Raw genomic sequence first — 16,812 nt, 5'->3', positions numbered from 1 at the left:
TTTTTTCTTCTCTGGTCTATTCTAATCATGTATGTTTCAATTTTCTTTTCTTCTTTCAACGTTTACCGTTGCACGGTTTCCCAGCCTCATTTAAGGGAAAACAATAGACATATTACAAACCTTATCCTGGAAGTACGTACGTTGTCTGAGGACGTGTTCCATTTCAATAATATAAAAGTCGAGCCCTCGACCAAAGAAAGAGAGAACCAACATCCATAGACTATATACTGTAAGAGCATACTATTAAGAATATACACTGATCGTCTGGGACGTAAAATATAACACAATCCATGATGTGGCGTTTCAAGCATAAAAACACATTATTTTACTTATTCAAGAGTGGGTAGATAGCAATAAATGGTGATAAGAGCGAGAGTGTACATGGTTCATCCAATTTGGTATCCTAAATATCTCAGAGCTTTGAGCTCCGGTGTTCGAGAATCTTCATGACGAGATAGGCCACTGAAAAAGAAGAAAAAGGTGAGTATATATCCACGAATCAAACCGGATGATGCGAAGAAAGAAGTAAGTAGGGAGGTGGAAAGATTAATATTAACTAGGTATGGTGATGATTGGGTCTTTGTCGAAAGGCAAGAAATGGAAAAAGGGGGGTATTTGTAAACATGGCAGATATTACAAACGTATAGTATATGAAAATAATAGGCCAAAAACGAATGTACCAGAAAAGAAAGAATATGCAAGAAGAGGAGCCAGGAAGCGTCGATTCACTCACCAGCAGCAACAACAGCAGCACGGCCAGCGCCGGCTTTAGCTGATCCTCCGCCAAGTGTGAGGATGAAACGAAGCAAGCCGAAGCGAATCTTACGGCCGGAGCGGTCAAAGTCAGGAGCTTGAACACTGGCTGCCTTGAACTTGCTCAGCTTTCCGGCGTACGGCGGGTACCGAATAGCTAGGATAGACTCGAGCCAGCCCGGGCTGCTTGTGATTGTGCGACGGTGCACAAAGACGTCGAAGCTGGAGCGGCCACGGTACGCACCGTAGCCACTTTCGCCGACACCACCGAATGGGAGGGTGGGGATGTGCAGAGCAGCGTCGTTAACGGAGACACCACCTGAGCGGGTCATAGAAAGAACTGACGGGGAGTTAGGTAAACACGCATATAAATAGAAGAGTTGTCTATTGGGAACATACTCTTCTCGGTGTCGGCCTTAGAGCCGAAGGGGTATAGACCAAGGGGAGTGCTCTGGATGCTGTTTGCAATGTTGACTGCCTCGTCAAGGTTGTCAACGGGAAGAATTGGGATGAGAGGACCGAAGCTCTCTTGGACAAGCATAGAGTCGTCGGGAGACTCGACCTGGACAACGGTGGGCTCAATAAAGAGATCCTTCTCGTCCATGGTGCCACCCATAAGGATCTTGCCCTGAGAGTTATCAATCATCCCCTTCAGGCGGTGGAAGGCGCCCTCGTTGACAATGCGAGAGTAATCCGGGGAGGCCTTGGCTCCGCGAGGATAGAATTCCTTGTACGCCTTCTTGAACTCATCGACCACAGCGGGCACGAGACTCCTGTCAACGAGCAAGTAGTTCTGAGACGTGCAAACCTGACCGGCATTCATAAGCTTGCCCCATAGCATTCTTCGCGCGACAAGCCTAGGGTTTGCAGACTTGGTGACAATGGCAGGGTTGATACCGCCTAACTCCAGTACCACGGGGGTCAAGTGGGGAGCAGCTGCCTTTGCGATGATACGACCAACTGCGGCACCACCGGTGAAGAAGATCTTATCCCATCGCTCTGCGAGCAGAGCCTGAGTTTCGGGGACAGCACCCTGGACGAAGGTGTAGCAGGATGGGTCGAGTGAGGACTCGATGATCTTCTGCATAACGACCGCGCTCTTGGGAGCATTCTCACTGGGTTTTATCACGACAGTGTTTCCGGCGGCGATGGCACCAAGGACAGGGCCAAGAGTCAACTGGAAGGGGAAGTTGAAGGCGCTATCCAATACAGTTAGAGCCGGCACAAATGCGCAAACAGGAGGAAAGTATATCGCACCCAATAACTAAAACGGTACCAAGAGGATCCTTGCGGATCTTGGGGTTCATGAACTTGAAGGTAAGATCAATATCATCGGCCTTCTCATCTTTCACCCATTTGTGAAGATTCTTCGAGATGAAAACGATGTCATTTTCCAACCAAACGCTCTCACCAACTTCCGACTCGAACCGGGGCTTTCGGAGGTCGAGGCGGAGGGCTTCAACGATCTGCTGCTCATGGTCCTTGATACTATCGAATGGGCATTGGGGTCAGTCACGCTGCGACCGGGGGAGTGCGGAGAAACTCACGCCCAGTAGAGCTTTCGAAGCTGAACAAGCCTAAACTCGACATCTCTGGTCTTGTGCTCCGAGAATGTCTTCTTCACGCGAGCGACCCGTTCCTGGATCTCGTCGATCGGGGTGTACTGGAGCTCGGGGATGTCGGTGGCACCCATTGTGATGGAATCGATGGAGGAGGAATTATGAAGGCGGCCTTTGATCCCTGGCAGGTGAGGGTTGGACAAGGAGAGGGAGGCGAGGAGAGCAGCGCATATCACTCTTCAAGGCCATTGGAGCGGCACATGCACAGAGCTGGGCTTCCCCTCGTTGGGAGCTCGACTGGCCGAGGCCCGGGGAGGCGCCTGCTGATTGGCTGCTGCTCCTGCCTCGCAAGGACTGCCCCAAGGGTCAAGTTTAGGTAAGGCCGGCAGTGCATTAATGATTTATAATAATGCGCATTTGTTTGTGAGTTAATAAAGTTTACTGCGATGCCGGAGGAACCAATTCTGGGGGAAGATCAACTCTGCAGAGTCACAGCGCGGAGTGCATCGTTTCCATACCTTCTCTGCATACAACGGAATAATTCCTATGCTCCCTCTCCAGGCCCCGTTCTGATGAGAAATAGTCCACGATGATAAATCCAGATGACTGATGGATGACTGATCTCGTTCCAGCCCTCTGGGTCTCAACAAAAGGTATCCGGAGCAGACGGCGCTGGAGTAGTCACTGGCCCACCTATAAGTGCCCCGCAAATACAACTGACAGCCACGCGCCCTAAAATTCCTGTATATTATTGTTGCCCACATATCTTGCACGTCTTTCGTATCCCCGTATATACAATGCCGCCCCGATATACCCCAGATCAACTAGAAGCCTACCTGCAGCGCATCGGATACGCGAGCTCCGCCGACGGAACAGGACTCACCCGACTGCAGCAACTTCGCCAGTCTATCCAACAGGATGCACTGGCTGCCCTGGCAGAGCTTCAACGCCGCCATCTAGGCTCAATCCCATGGGGCAATTCGGCGATCCACTATTCACAGCATCACAATATCTCTACCCACCCATCTGCTGTGTTTGAGAAGCTGGTTGTTCGCCGCCTGGATGGGTATTGCATGGAGAACACCAACTTGCTCTATGTTGTTCTTCTGTCGCTTGGCTACCAAGTGTATCCTTCCGCAGGGAGGGTATCGAGTGCAGCAGCAGATCCGAGGAATGCTGGGCCAGACGCTCGATATGGTGCTTTGTATGTTTCTCCCCGCCCATTGGCCGTCTCTCACTGCTAACAAATGCACAGAGGACATATGGTGATTGTAGCAACAGTCGAAAACAAGAAATATATGGTATGTGACGAACGCCTGAGGTCAAAAAGACAACTAACATCCTAAGGTCGACGTGGGCTTTGGCAACAACGTGCCAACCAGACCACTGCTACTCGAAGAGAACACCACTGCAGTTAACATTGCTCCAACGGATATGCGGTTAATCAAAGAGGCTCTGCCGGAAGCAGTCGACAAAAGCCAGAAGTTTTGGATCTATCAAATTAGATTTGATCCTGAGAGCAATTGGGTGTCGATGTACGCATTTACCGAGGTCGAGTTCCTACCACAGGACTTTGAAGTGCTGAATTTCGCGACCAACAAGCTGCCGAGTAGCTGGTTTACGCAGAGGGTGGTCACTGTTCAGCATATTCTTGACGCGTCGGAGAGTGATATTGAGGGGTTGTACATTATGGCTGGGAAGGAAGTGAAGGTGCGGACTAATGGGAAGTCGGAGGTTGTGCAGGAATTACAGAGCGAGGAGGATAGAGTGAGCGCCCTAGAGAAGTGGTTTGGCATCAAACTCTTGGATCATGAAGCCGCGGGGATCCAGGGTCTAGGTTCTGAGTTGAGGTGATCTATTTCACACGCAGTTGAGTTCTTATAGCGACATAGCATAGATCTCGTCAGGAGTACATTTCAATTGCAATACAACGCGAAGGTTGCGAAAGCAGCTATTAAATGCATACAGCTTACTGCGGAAAGATGTTGGCCAAGGCGATGACGGAATGCGTCTGGAACACGCTCAATCCACCCGTCCGATCCTCGGCTATTCGAGGAGGTCAAGTATACCAGCAACCTGCGATCTACAAGCACAACTCTCTCCTTCAATTGGAACCTCACTCCCGTCCCGTACCTGATGGAACCAGCCCGTCTCCTATCTAGATCTCTGTATCATCTTCGCCCAACCGCCACTTGTCGATATCCCTTCAAATATTCGCTCTTTTCCTCCCCCGCTTTCCCCGCATTGCGCGCAATGTCGACCTCCATCCAAGCGAAGCTGGACACTCTCCGCGAGTACTCCGCCTGTGATGTATGATATAGCCTTCAATCACACCCTGATCGCAGACTAACTTTAACTCTCGTAACAGGTATCAGACGCCCTCCTCAAACTCCAGAAACCCACCCCAGGTTCCGCCCCGCGGGCTGGCCATCTAGCTGACTTCAGTAAGCCTGATTCCATTTCGCTGTCCCAAATACCTACCCCCCTATGTATATCACAACTAGTTAAGTAGTCTAACAGAAACATCTAGCCCCCTTCTCCCCCACAATCGGCCGCAACACCACAACACCCAAAATCGTCGCCCCGGCCTCAACCATAAAATTCATCCCCAAATCTTCCAGTCCACCAGAATCCACACCCGAACCCAATACCTTCCCAGCAGGAAAGCACTGGGTCGACTGCACCGAGCCCGGCACAGTCGTGTTAATCGAGCAGCCAGCCGGGCAGCACTGCGCCGTTGTCGGTGGGATTATGGCCGTGCGCATGAAGAGTCTCGGCATCGAGGGCGTCATTGTGAATGGGCGGATTCGCGACCTCTCTGAGATCCATGCGGTCAATTTACCGGTTTGGGCGAAGGGGACGTCTACGGTGGGTACTGGTGCAGAGGCGAAGGCTGGTCTGAGGAATGTGAAGATTGATGTTGGGGGCGTGGATGTTGAGCCGGTATGTCTTCTTTCTTTCTTCCTTCCTTTCTCCATCTCGGCTTGGCCGAGTCAGGCTGATTGAACTACTGCAGGGCGATATTATTTTCTGTGACCCATTAGAAGGCGTCGTTGCTATTCCGCGCGATTTGCTCGACCAGGTCCTTGAGACTATGCCGAAGCTTATTGCCATGGATGATAAGGTGAAGGAGGCCGTTGGGCAGGGGTCGAGCGTTCAGGATGCTTTTAAGAAATTCCGGGGTTAATGAAGGCAGTGCGCCGCAAGTTTGTTTTGCGAGTACTATATTGACAGTTTATATCTTTACAGAGATGGATCTGACGAAACGAATATGTTCACATAACATACAATACATACATACAACCTCAATATACACTATATCATCGCTGCACGGCAAAGAGAAGCATTAAATAACAAAAGGGAATCTAATGAATGATGCCAGCTCATTTTCTACTCCCTGACCCAGACAGCAGCCATACCCATACCAGTACCAACACACATACTGGTAACACCGATCTTCTTATCCGTGCGTTTCAGCTCCGTCAGCAGTGTGCTGATCTGGCGCGCACCCGTGCAGCCAAGCGGGTGTCCGAACGCAATCGCACCACCCTTGGGGTTGATCTTCTCCTGGGGAAGCCCAAGCTCGTTGACACACCAGACACACTGGGAGGCAAAGGCCTCGTTGATCTCGAAGATGTCGACGTCGTTCTTGGTGATGCCGGCCTTCTCGAGGGCAACGGGGATGGCCTTCCATGGGCCAACACCCATGAGCAGGGGCTTGACACCCACAACGCTGGCGGAGACGAACTTGCCAATGATCTTCTGGCCGAGGCGCTCGGCGGTGGAGCGCTTCATGAGGAGCACGGCAGCGGCGCCGTCAGAGATCTGAGAGGCGTTACCGGCATGGATGGAACCGTCCTTGGCGAAGGCAGGGCGGATCTTGCCGAGGGACTCAGCAGTGATGCCCTCGCGGATGCCATCGTCGGCCTTGACGGTGATGGTCTTCTCCTCCTCGGTCTTGGGGTCGGTCCACTTGACATCCAGAGGGAGGATCTCCTCGTTGAACAGGCCGGCCTTTTGGGCCTTGACGGCCTTCTGGTATGAAGAAGCCGCGAATGCGTCCTGGGAGGCACGGCTGATGTTGCGGTCCTTGGCCATGTTCTCGGATAGAACACCCATGGGGACCTTGCAGTTGGCGGACTCTTCGTGATTCTCGAGTTGCTCAGAGAATTCGGTGACGGCACCAGGGCTATAGTATAATCAAAGTCAGCCATTTTGACGCTCCAATGATGAATGCGGATATAAACGTGCTACTTACCCATACTGAGAAGACATGCTCTCAACACCAGCACCGATACCAACGTCGATCATGCCAGTCTTGATAGCATTCGCAATATCCACAATAGCCTGAAGACCGCTAGAGCACTGACGGTTCAGACCCTTGACGGCTGTGGATTCAGGGAAGCCAGCCACGAGGGCGGCAGCACGGAACTCCGTAGCACCACCACCAGGGGCAAGGACGGTACCGACGGAGATATCCTCGACAAGGTTGGGGTCGATGCCGCTGCGGTCAATCACGCCCTTGAAAACACCAGTGAGGATGTCAGCGGCGGCGGTGTCCTTGAAGCCACCCTTGCCACCTTTGGTGAGAGCACTGCGGAGCGCGCATGTTACGACGACGTCGTCGGGGTTCTTTTCTGTGATCGTGGAAGAACCCTTAGGGGCTCCGATGTGGGAAGCCACCTGAGTTAAACGCTGCTGAGCTGGAAACAGAAAATCCAGGGTTAGCACCAGCCGTCTAGACTGATTGAAAGGAATAAAGCTTACCACCAGACATGATGACGTCAATCTATATGGATGCAGGAGGGAGGATATGAAAAGAAAGATGCAATACAAAGAAACCACCAGGAGATAGAATAAGATAAAAGGGGATGTCAAACAGGCAGAGCTCCTTTTTTATAACCGACAAGAAGCCAACCAAGAGCTTGTGGTCCCTGGGTCTGCTGGAGTGATTATGTATCCATCCTGTGAAAATGCCGAGGTCTGTGGACCATTGTTGTTCCGGTTATGAAAGTCACGAGATCTCAGATGAAGCGAGGGATTCATGTGAAGATGAAGCTGATCATCTGGAGTCTCCGAGTCTCTGCGCCTATCGGAGAAGAGTCTCTTTTCGGTGCTGGCTTGAATCTGGTCGCTGTCGGTCATGGTCGAATTCCCGAGTTTGGCCTCCTGACATCACCTTGATGGTATGCCGAGTCTTGTATATGAACCCTCGTTAGGCGGGAGCTTCTTGCTTGTCGCAGTCTTGTTATCGATAAATGCCGTTCATCGACGATTCGACAGTGTTCATACTCGTCCTGTCTCACAACTGGGAATATTCCATTTCATCAGAAACACGACTTGTACATACGCCATCTCAAAATATATCCCAGATTTAAGCTCCAGTTTCCAGACTTTCCAGTGCTATGTTTCTAAATTAGAACTCTCAGAAAGTGTCCCTGGCTGCATTATGTAGCTGGACAGAAGAACTGCGAGAGCTCGCAAATGGTTCAGATGGATCTGGTCATATCCGAGAAAAGTAGTATTTTAAAATCAGAGCCAACAGGTCCATGTCATGAATCTAGAACAGTGTCTTTACAAGAAGCGCTGCTGCCATGCGGTGGCTGACGTAACAGGCTAGCTCGGTGCGGTCTTCCGAAAAATAAACTCCAATCGATCAATCAATACGTCCAAGTCCTTCCTCTATCATCCAACAGCCCCAGCAATGCGCAGGTTACCAACAATTCCACTATTCGCTGCCTCGCCAGCGCGATCAAGTCCATTATGCTGCCCTTCCGCCGTCACAAGCAGACTCCAACCGCATCTCCGCTCCGCATTTGTACGTTCATGGGCCCTCTCGCGCCAGCCAACCACCATTAAACTAACCACGACATACCAGAACGCCAACCCGCAAATACCACCCATCTACAGACCCTTCTCGCACGCGCCTACAATATCAAACTCCAACTCCCCCTTCCGCCTCTCTTCAACCCCCCAGTCCACACCACCACCACCCACCGAACCGGACTCCGAATTCCCCGAAAATGATGGCGAATACTACAGCCCCTACAAGCCAAAGCGCCAATGGCCACCAGATATGTCCAAACTATCACCAAAACACCAGTTCCGGCTTGAGCGCAAATACCGGCGGCGCTCGGCGCTCAAGTACGCGCGCCCGAAGTGGTCTAAAGCAACCAAGTTGGTGCAGTGGGGCACTATTGGGTGTATGTATTGTTATTCCTTTGATACAAACCCCTCTCTTTATTTCGGCGCGAGCACATGTTTATGTTTCGGCGCGCTTGTATGTGGCTGGTTTTGCTAACGCGTGCACTATGCGACAGTCGTTATTTTCTACGCCCTATTGTTCATGGAGTGGGATGAGAGAGGTGGGAAGCCGATCGAGGAGGTATGTATACGTACCCTTTTTTTTACACCTCCCGCTGCGTTGGTTGCGGTTATCTAACGAAATGGATCTACACAGTTCCGCGAGTATATCTTCGGCACCCTGAAGGGAGCATTCTCGGCCCCTCCGTCTCAAGCATCCATTAGGCGTTCTGAGGATTCGACGCGGGAGTAAGCGCTCCTAGATATTTAGTGAACTTGGTGCATCTTTTCTTCACATTTAGGATTGTTCGCACTATATTCCGCTCTGTATATTACGCATACTTTTCAAAGGCTATGATGACTAAATGTAGTAGTCTTTAAAGTTAAATCTACAAGGTCAATTCCTCATATTAACAAACTGTTAACTATTTACTGAATCCATAGACTGTGAAACCTTACCACTACGTACAACAAAACGATAAGCCAAGTAAGTCATGGGCGAACAATTCACTCTAGCGAGACACATGCAACGCAACTTAGCGCAATACCGAGAGACGTCATATCAAAAATCATAATATCTGTTCAAGAGTGTGAGCTTGAAGAGAGAAATAGAAAAAGAGACAGAGAGCAGAAAAGGGCGCCCCGTTACTTCATAAGAGTCATTTCGCCATGGCCGGAACGGAAATCGGAAGAGAGAAAAGCAAAAGGAAGAGAGATGCACCCAAAAACGCCAAAATGCCAACGCCGCTTCTCCGAGATGAGTGAGATGTCGTACCCAATAACATTCTGAGCGGCCAAAAAGGACATGGATAGACAGAGTGAGGAATGATAAAAGGAAGAGATAATGCTGAAACGCCCTCTGGATGGATGGATGATAGATGTAAATGATGGTGGTGATGAGAGTCGTAATGGTAGCATCGCGCTCCAAGAGGTGACAGAGTAGCTAGCTCAGAGCCAGTCCCCAATCTGGACACTTTGCTGCGGCACCTGGTTGGTGGCAGGAGGGACATCAAGGGCTAGGTCGAGCTTTGGAGGCTTGTCGTCCAATCCGCCCTTCTTAGGGCTTTTGAGGGGTGACTTGGTCGGCGACCCGGCGTCCTGCCTAGGAGGTCCTTCACGAACTGCTAGGTGCGGCCATCCGTCTTCCACAGCAGCCGAGATCCATGTTCTGAGGCAATCGTGCACGGAGGAATAGAATTTCTCCTTGCAAGTTCTTAGAGTGGCACCCATCACCTTCTCAAAGCCCGAGGCGCGGAGTTCATTTCGAAGTTGGTTTCGCTCATCCGCTGTTGGCAGGGACGCTATGAGGCCATTAACTAGATCGATATGAGCAGCAAGGTAGTTAGTTGCGTCCCACTCTACTCCGCCTACATAAGGCGCAGCAGGAACTGGAGGCCGAGGAGCAGGGAAGTGGCGCTCGCGGTAGCTTTCAAAAGAGGACTTGTCCGATTCCACAACTGGAATCACATTGAGATGATGCAAAAAGATCCAGAACACCTCCTTGGTTACGTTGGATATTTCTTTGCACCATACCCGGTAAGGACGCGATTGGTAAATGTTTGCGATGAAGGAAAGGGTCTGGTTTTCCTCTGGTGGATCTCTTAGGTATGAGAGAATTCGTGAAGTACGCGCTGCTGCATCCTCGGTGGACACTGCGGTTGAGAGCTGGGTGAAAATTAAGTTGATGATGATGCCGCGAGTGGTGAACTCGCTGGGCCCCTTCTTTTCCTTGTCGAAAAGCATACCGAGCAGGGCTGGGAAGAGTTCCGCTTCAATGTCAGTCAGGCGCTGCAGCGCTACAGACGTTGTGCAGAGAGCCTTGAGACACAGCAATGTCTCGTGGAGAAGGTTGTCTTCGTGCTCTTCCCTGTTGATGTATTAGCAACTGCTTTTAGATACTGAAAAGGTATATACATACCTCCACTCAACCTTCATGATTCGATAGACAAGCTGTACTATCTCATTCATGCCTCCCTCAGCAATAAAATCGTCAACCCAGCTAATAGTCTCATTACGAAGCAGGATTCGAAGCTTGTGTATTTTACCAACTTCGATGATCTCAGGCTTCTGAATCTCTTTGAGATAGTGGACAAAGTCCGACGGATCAGTGGCTGTGTCACGGTGAGCTGTAGCTGCGAGCGATGTTGTGGATGCGTTGGGTGTCAATATCTTAGACAACCCATTAGGCGCGGTGAAATCAGCAGACTTCGGGCGTCGGTGAGAGCTGCCGCTCTCTGGACGTGGCTTTTTGGAAGGCGACGAGGAGTTACCCCTGAAGGTGAACCCTCGACTTCTGGACCGCGAGCGAGATCCCTTGCTGTCATAGCTGTCGCGGTCCTCCTTCTTTTCCTTTCCACGGCCCCGACGACTCGAGCTTTCGTTTGTGTAGCTACTCGCACCAGCACTATGCGGTGTAGTGCTCTCGAGCTTGTCTTTCTGGATGAAATCAGCTTTGATATTTGTATCCAGGGATCGCATCTTGTCCCTCATGTTGTGAGGAATGTTTCTCGCATCCTACATTTCAGTTAGTCTGAAACCCGAGCCGATAGGGAAATCATGGGTATACTAACAAGGAGCTTCTCGAAGTCGCTCTCGAGGTCCTTGGCGTTGAGGTGCTTGTGCAGCTCGGCTTCCCGCTCCTTTGCATTGAAAGCTGAGATCACTTCTTGCACACGTGAGGATTTCTTCGGGCTTCCCTGCGGCTTCACCTCTGTCTCAGGGCGAGCATCAGGGGTTGAGAGGCCTCGGCGTCTTCCGCTGATTGAAGGGGATTCCGGCTGCTGATCGACGAGGGACTGTTTGCTCGATGAGATACCTTGGAAAGGCCCCAAAAGGTCCCTCATCTTGCCTCCCCCTGCAAAGTAGTCCGATTTCGGGCGAGGCTTCGCGCTGGTTCGACTTGTCAGGGATGGTTGGTGGTAGTCATAGAAATTCCGCTGCTGAGCGGGACTGTAGCCCTTTGGCGTATAGAGTGAGACCTCCTCTTGCAAGGTTCTCCGTCTGTTGCTGTGTGCTGGTGAAGGTTCATCGCGGAATGATGGCGTCGGCGTCGCGTACTGGGTCCAAATCGGGGAAGGTAGATTGTCCGCGGGATCAGCAGGTCTTCGATTTTCTTTGTCCCTAACGTCTTTTCCTTCGTCGCTTTTACGGCCATGCTGGGATCGCTTCAGGATAGCCGTAAAACTGTTGGTGGACTTTGCCTTCTTCGGTTTGTTGCTCGGGTCTTCGGATGGTTTCTCGGGCTTGCGCTCCATGTAAGTCTTGAGAGACTTGAGAGAAACAGCACTCTTTGTCTTCTTGTGAAGTCCGCCATTTCCCGTTTTACTGGGAGATTCTGGGTAGAAGGCTCCGCTATCAGGTACGTCATGGTTGGGGACAATCTCACCCAGCGGGCGTTGATTCACCGGGGCATATTGGCGATCAGCTGGTGAGACAAATGAGCCTGTCGTCCCACTCATTGGTAGCTTCGGCGAAGCCGCATCATCGGCCGATTGGTTTCTTCTATGGCCTAGGAGGGCTCGAAGGACGGAGGGTTTGGTCGGAGAACGAGGCGCATCTTCGAAGATGGCCGGCGCCTGCGTGGTTGGAGCCATGTTCTATATCGCTCTCGACCTGGAGGAGCAAGCATTAGCGTATGGATTCGAAGTCGCTATAGCTGCGTTGTGGTGAACCGGTAGATGCACTTACAATGAGCGAATTCAATAACAAGGGCTGGTGCGGATAACAACGAAGAGAAAGAAGCAAAAAAGTTCAAGAAGAAGTTGGAGAAGGACAAGAAGAAACAGAAAGAATCAAAAAAATGCAGAGCAAGACGCAAGTTTAGATGCAAAAGACATTGAACAATGAGCAAAAGCAAAAGCAGGGGAATGCAGTGTTGAGGGCCAAGCGGGAGAAAGAGCAGTTACCGCAGGGAACCGTGGGCGGGCAACAAGGGAATTTGAAGCCTTCCAAAAAGTCTCTGGAGGACAACAAGGGTGATCATCGTCCGTTGCGTGAGCCAATCTGCCGACGCCACTGCAAGGCGAGCTGCGACGTGGGTGGTCATGGCGAAGCGGAGGAGGTAAACACCATGCGGGCGTGGAGGTTGCTGGGGGCAACACCTCTAGCTGCCGGGGATGGCGGATCGCTGGCCATCAACGGTCCAGCCGAACTTTATCCCATCGAATAATCGATCAATATTCCGGTCACTAGGCCATCGCTCGAGTCCAATAATCGGGCTAATTGTAACACAATGGCGGGGTTGGTTCATCGCTGTTTGCATTGTCGCTTGAAGCGGGCAACACGATATAATGCAGCGCCATGCCGATGAAAATGATCTCCGGTGACGCTGCAGTTGCTGAAGAGATTCATCCAGTCCGGAGGAAAAGCAATTTGTGAAGCATCTGGCCAGGGACGGTACCAATAATAGCCGAGTTTCTACGGAAACTCCCAGAATGAAGTTGTATTCGAGGATCTGGTGAGAATCTCTCGTACAAGACCCCTGTGGTCTTGGAGAACACAAGTTCCTCTGCATTGATGCCTTACTCTGCAGTCTCAAGATCTAGACCATGTTTTGATTGCGGGGAAGAGCTCGTTGGCCAATGTCTGACCATTGCCAGCACTGGATAAAAATATATTCGTATGTCATAGGCAATCTGAGTGGTGATACATCCTGATATGAGACAAAAGCACTGTAAAGTAAATCACAAAGAAAAGGAAAGAAAAACGAATAATCTTCATAAATGTAATGCAAATGCAGGACACCGGGTATGCACATTTCCTATTGTCATGTTCATCATCAATCTTAAATCTTGAGTATTGCTCCATGCAAATGCTTTCTGCGATGCAGCTCTAATAGCCATCGCCAACCCAAACCGAAATGCAAGCTCCAAAAAGAAAGTAAAAGAAGGGGAAAATAAAAAGTGGAAGTTGTAGAAAGTTAATAATGCATAGTTTGAATGTTAGTAAATCAGTGCGCAGTGATAGCTGCCTTGATCATGCCCTTGAGTCTGGTAGCTGCGCTGGGTGGTGGCGGAGTTGGTTCACGCCTGCGACGGTGACGGCGTCGACGCTCCGGTTCAGTGTCAGCTCTAGTAGATCTGGGGGCTTCTTCCTGATGCTCAATCTGTTCTGGCGCTTCGTCAACTGCCTCAGACTGTCTTCGAGCCCTTCGTGCTTCTGCCCGAGCAGGGTCTTCCTCCCTGCGACGGGAACCACTGGATCGCTCCATGGAGCCTCTTCCTTCAGTCGAATGACGATTACCGTGGAAATTGCTGCCGTGGGACTGACTGGTGGACGAACGCCTACGCGGCTGGTCGACAGCGTTGGCCATTGCCTTGGTGGTGTTGACTCTTGGAAGGGGTCTATTGCTCGACACCTCCTCATCGGAGGGGTTGTATTTCAAGAAGGTTCGGGGCTTAGGAACAGTCGACTGCGAGTGTCTTGAAGAAGAGCCCGCGGTCGTACGGTCACCATCACGGCTGCCGGAGCTTCTTTGACTGGACTTCCTGGGCTCAGATTCCCGCTCTCGAGTGCTACTAGATCGTTCAATCCGCTTCGATCGTTCGCCCTTTTCTCGCTCCGCATCAATCCGCTGGAGTCGCTTCAACTCCCTTCTCGATTTCTCCTCATACTGCCTCCTCGACTCTTCCAGAGCCATTAACCATCTTTGGCTCAGCTTGTTACTGCCCATCCTCTGTGGAGCTGGAGCTGGAGCTGGAGCCGGAGCAACAGCCACTGTTGGCGCATGTCGGGAACGCCCTTCTGAAGAGCTCTTTGAAGGTCGTCGATCGTCGCGATCATCGCGAGCGTCGGGTGCGTGTGATCGTCTTCTTCTTCGCCTTGAACGCTCGTGGATTTCTCCAGCAGCAGGAGAGAACCAGTCTCCCGGCGTTGCACCTCCACCGACTTCGGCTGAAGTGTCGGGAACCAATGGTGCCCTAGGCGACAGCTCCCGATCAAAAGCATGCGTTTCCTCGAGAGCTCGTCCACGTTTGTTGACAGGCTCCGCAATCTCCGCAATGGGCTCATCGGTTGGTGTTTTAGGCACCGCCTCAACGATGTCAGCTGGAACGGGGGCCGGATCGTTGGCTGGAATCTCTGGAATGTCTATATCCCTAGGTGCATCTTCAACAAGGAAGTCCTCAACCGCTACTGGCGGAGCTAGCGGAGCAGCCTTTTCAGCCGCTGGAGCTGGCTCAGCGACTGGCTTTTCATCTGGAGATTCAACAACTGCAAGCGCTGCGGCAGGTTCTTCCACGACCGGTGGCTCTTCAGCTGGAGGCTCCTCAACAGGAGCTACAGCCGGTGGCTCTTCTGCAGGGCCCTCGTCGGGCACCTCTCTGGTAGCCTCAGGTTCCGGCTCTGCTTCAGCCACTACGGGCTCAGCTGGGGCTGGCTCCTCAGCTGGTTCTTCCTTGGGAGCCTCTGCCGCCGGTGTCGCTTCAATAAGTGTTTCCTCAACAGGTGCTGCCGGTTCTGGGGTCCCTTCTGCGGGCGCTTGTTCCTCCACTGCAGGTTCAGGAACCTCCTCGGTAACGGGTGGCTCCTCAACGGTTTCACTAGGTGCTACCGGGGCTTCCGGCTCTACTGCTAGAGCTTCTTCCGGTTTTGGTTCTGCTGCGGCTGGCTCTTCTGGCGCAGACTCTACTACAGGTTCTTCCGTTACTGGAACGTCCTTTAGAGCTTCCTCTGGAGCCTCCTCCGCGACGGCTGGCTCTGGCGCTACTTCGGGAGCGGCTTCAGGTTCCGCTGCTTCAACCGGAGCTTCGGTTTCGACGGGCTCAGTACTCCTCGATGTTTCGTCAACGGGTTCGGCTGCCGCGTCCTCAACCTTAGCTTCCTCGGCCGGTGCAGCTTCAGCGGCCGGCTCCTCAGTCACCTTAGGCTCTGCTGGCGCGGCCTCGACTGGCTCTGGTTCCGCTTCGGAGGCTGCTGCATGTTCTTCGGCCTGTTTCTCAATAGGTGATTCTGGGCCTTCGTCAAAGTCAATCAGCGCATCTGCTTTGTTCCGGGAGGCCTCTTCTGCTTCGAGTTCGGCGTCCTTTTCTGCCTGCTGTGCGGCTGCTTCCTTCTCTGCCTCAACCTTATCAAATCCTGCCTCAGGATCACACTCAGGGAAATCGTCTTCTAGATAATTGTCAGCATGTTGTCCACTGTATCATTAGATTGGTATGTACCGTCGGTAGTTCCTTCGGTGGGTTTGTCGGGGAGTTGCTCACTAGTTTTGTCGGCGGGTTCTGTCTCTGCATGCTCTGTTGGCGTTTCATCTACTGCCTCAGGGGCAGGTTCGGCTGCTGGCGCTTCTTCCGTTGCTGCGGGAGGCCGCTCTTCCTCAATCGGTTCCTGGACCGGCTCTTCGGTTGGCTGCTCTGCAGGTTCCGCCACTGCTTCCTCAGCCTCGGGGGCCTCTGGCGCGGGTTGCTCAACCGTCTCCTCGGGCTTTGATTCTTCAGCTGGCTCACTAGGTTCTGGGGCAGCAGCAGTTTCAGGCTCGGCCTTAGCCACCTCATCTACCGGGTCTGCGGACGGTGCAGGTTCTTCACTTGGTGCATCGGCGGGAGCCTGAGCTTCTACCATGGCCGGCTCTTCTGCAACAGGCTCTGGAGCAGCTGCCTCTTTGGCTTGCTCTGCTACCGGTGTTTCTTGCACAGTGGGCTCCTCGGGAGCCTCAACCGACGGTTCGGCAACCTTATCCTCGCTTAGCTCCTCAGCCGGAGCTGGTGGCTCAGGGGTCGGCTCTTCAGCGGCGGCAGCAGCGGCAGCAGCAGTCTGTTGACCTTTCTTCTTTTTCTTATCTTTCTTCTTCTTCTTTGAATTTGCAGGCTTGGTGTCCTCTTCGCTGGGCTCCACTGCAGGGGCTGGCTCCTCGGGGGACTCCGCCGGTTGCTCAACGGCCTTATCCTCGCTCAGTTCCTCAGCTGGCTTCGGTTCTTCGACTGTAGCTGGCGCAGGGTCTTCAGGAGCAGGATCTTCGGCAGGGGCTGCTGAAGGCTCCACTGGGGTATCATCTTCCTCCTTCGCAGGAGCGGTCTCCCCAGGCGCAGGTTCTTCAGGAGTAGGATCCTCGACAGGAGCTGCTGGAGGCTCCGCTGTAGATTCCTCAGGCGCAGATTGTTCAGCCGCAGGCTCTTCAGGCACAGGCTCTTCAGGCGCGGGTCCCTCAGGCGCAGGTTCCTCAGGCGCAGGTTCCTCAGGCGCAGGTTCCTCAGGCGCAGGT

General features: G+C 52.3%; 6 protein-coding genes across 6 annotated transcripts in view; 2 read left to right on the top strand and 4 right to left on the bottom strand.

Annotated features, from left to right (window-relative positions):
- Positions 1–183: 183 nt before the first annotated feature.
- ASPSYDRAFT_43810 (hexadecenal dehydrogenase) lies at positions 184–2,644 on the bottom strand. The gene is made up of 5 exons (XM_040846731.1): positions 2,301–2,644; positions 2,011–2,241; positions 1,153–1,952; positions 734–1,093; positions 184–462 (listed from the first exon to the last, which is right to left on the bottom strand). Exons 1-5 carry the CDS (start codon positions 2,444–2,446, stop codon positions 413–415), a joined length of 1,587 nt encoding a protein of 528 aa, XP_040703264.1. The 5' UTR covers positions 2,447–2,644; the 3' UTR covers positions 184–412.
- A 465-nt stretch (positions 2,645–3,109) lies between these two features.
- On the top strand, positions 3,110–5,499 carry ASPSYDRAFT_57047 (uncharacterized protein; the record flags this gene model as incomplete). The annotated part of the gene is made up of 7 exons (XM_040849313.1): positions 3,110–3,516; positions 3,568–3,613; positions 3,660–3,994; positions 4,475–4,622; positions 4,681–4,756; positions 4,843–5,255; positions 5,329–5,499. 7 exons carry the CDS (start codon positions 3,110–3,112, stop codon positions 5,497–5,499), a joined length of 1,596 nt encoding a protein of 531 aa, XP_040703263.1.
- Positions 5,500–5,702: 203 nt separating this feature from the next.
- Positions 5,703–7,089, bottom strand: ASPSYDRAFT_88378 (3-ketoacyl-coA thiolase peroxisomal A precursor; the record flags this gene model as incomplete). The annotated part of the gene is made up of 3 exons (XM_040851998.1): positions 5,703–6,501; positions 6,571–7,015; positions 7,080–7,089. 3 exons carry the CDS (start codon positions 7,087–7,089, stop codon positions 5,703–5,705), a joined length of 1,254 nt encoding a protein of 417 aa, XP_040703262.1.
- Positions 7,090–8,016: 927 nt separating this feature from the next.
- On the top strand, positions 8,017–8,868 carry ASPSYDRAFT_57045 (uncharacterized protein; the record flags this gene model as incomplete). The annotated part of the gene is made up of 4 exons (XM_040849312.1): positions 8,017–8,130; positions 8,191–8,515; positions 8,633–8,697; positions 8,773–8,868. The coding sequence occupies 4 exons, from the start codon at positions 8,017–8,019 to the stop codon at positions 8,866–8,868; spliced, it is 600 nt and encodes a 199-aa protein (XP_040703261.1).
- Positions 8,869–9,563: 695 nt separating this feature from the next.
- ASPSYDRAFT_148703 (uncharacterized protein) lies at positions 9,564–12,208 on the bottom strand (the record flags this gene model as incomplete). Its single annotated transcript, XM_040841831.1, has 3 exons — positions 9,564–10,482; positions 10,534–11,129; positions 11,186–12,208. The coding sequence occupies 3 exons, from the start codon at positions 12,206–12,208 to the stop codon at positions 9,564–9,566; spliced, it is 2,538 nt and encodes an 845-aa protein (XP_040703260.1).
- Positions 12,209–13,563: 1,355 nt separating this feature from the next.
- ASPSYDRAFT_30319 (PE repeat family protein) overlaps positions 13,564–16,812 on the bottom strand; it is a gene marked incomplete at both ends in the record, with an annotated part of 4,666 nt that continues 1,417 nt past the window's right edge. The window contains 2 exons of the mRNA XM_040844769.1: positions 13,564–15,722; positions 15,773–16,769. Of these exons, the coding sequence (XP_040703259.1) occupies positions 13,564–15,722; positions 15,773–16,769 (3,156 nt within the window). The remainder of the gene's footprint in view (positions 15,723–15,772; positions 16,770–16,812) is intronic.

This window comes from Aspergillus sydowii, assembly GCF_001890705.1.
Source record: "Aspergillus sydowii CBS 593.65 unplaced genomic scaffold ASPSYscaffold_4, whole genome shotgun sequence".
In the NCBI taxonomy this organism is placed as follows: Eukaryota; Fungi; Ascomycota; class Eurotiomycetes; order Eurotiales; family Aspergillaceae; genus Aspergillus; species Aspergillus sydowii.
The sequence above is the reverse complement of the archived record's forward strand: the minus strand, read 5'-3'. Positions and strand labels throughout refer to the sequence as shown.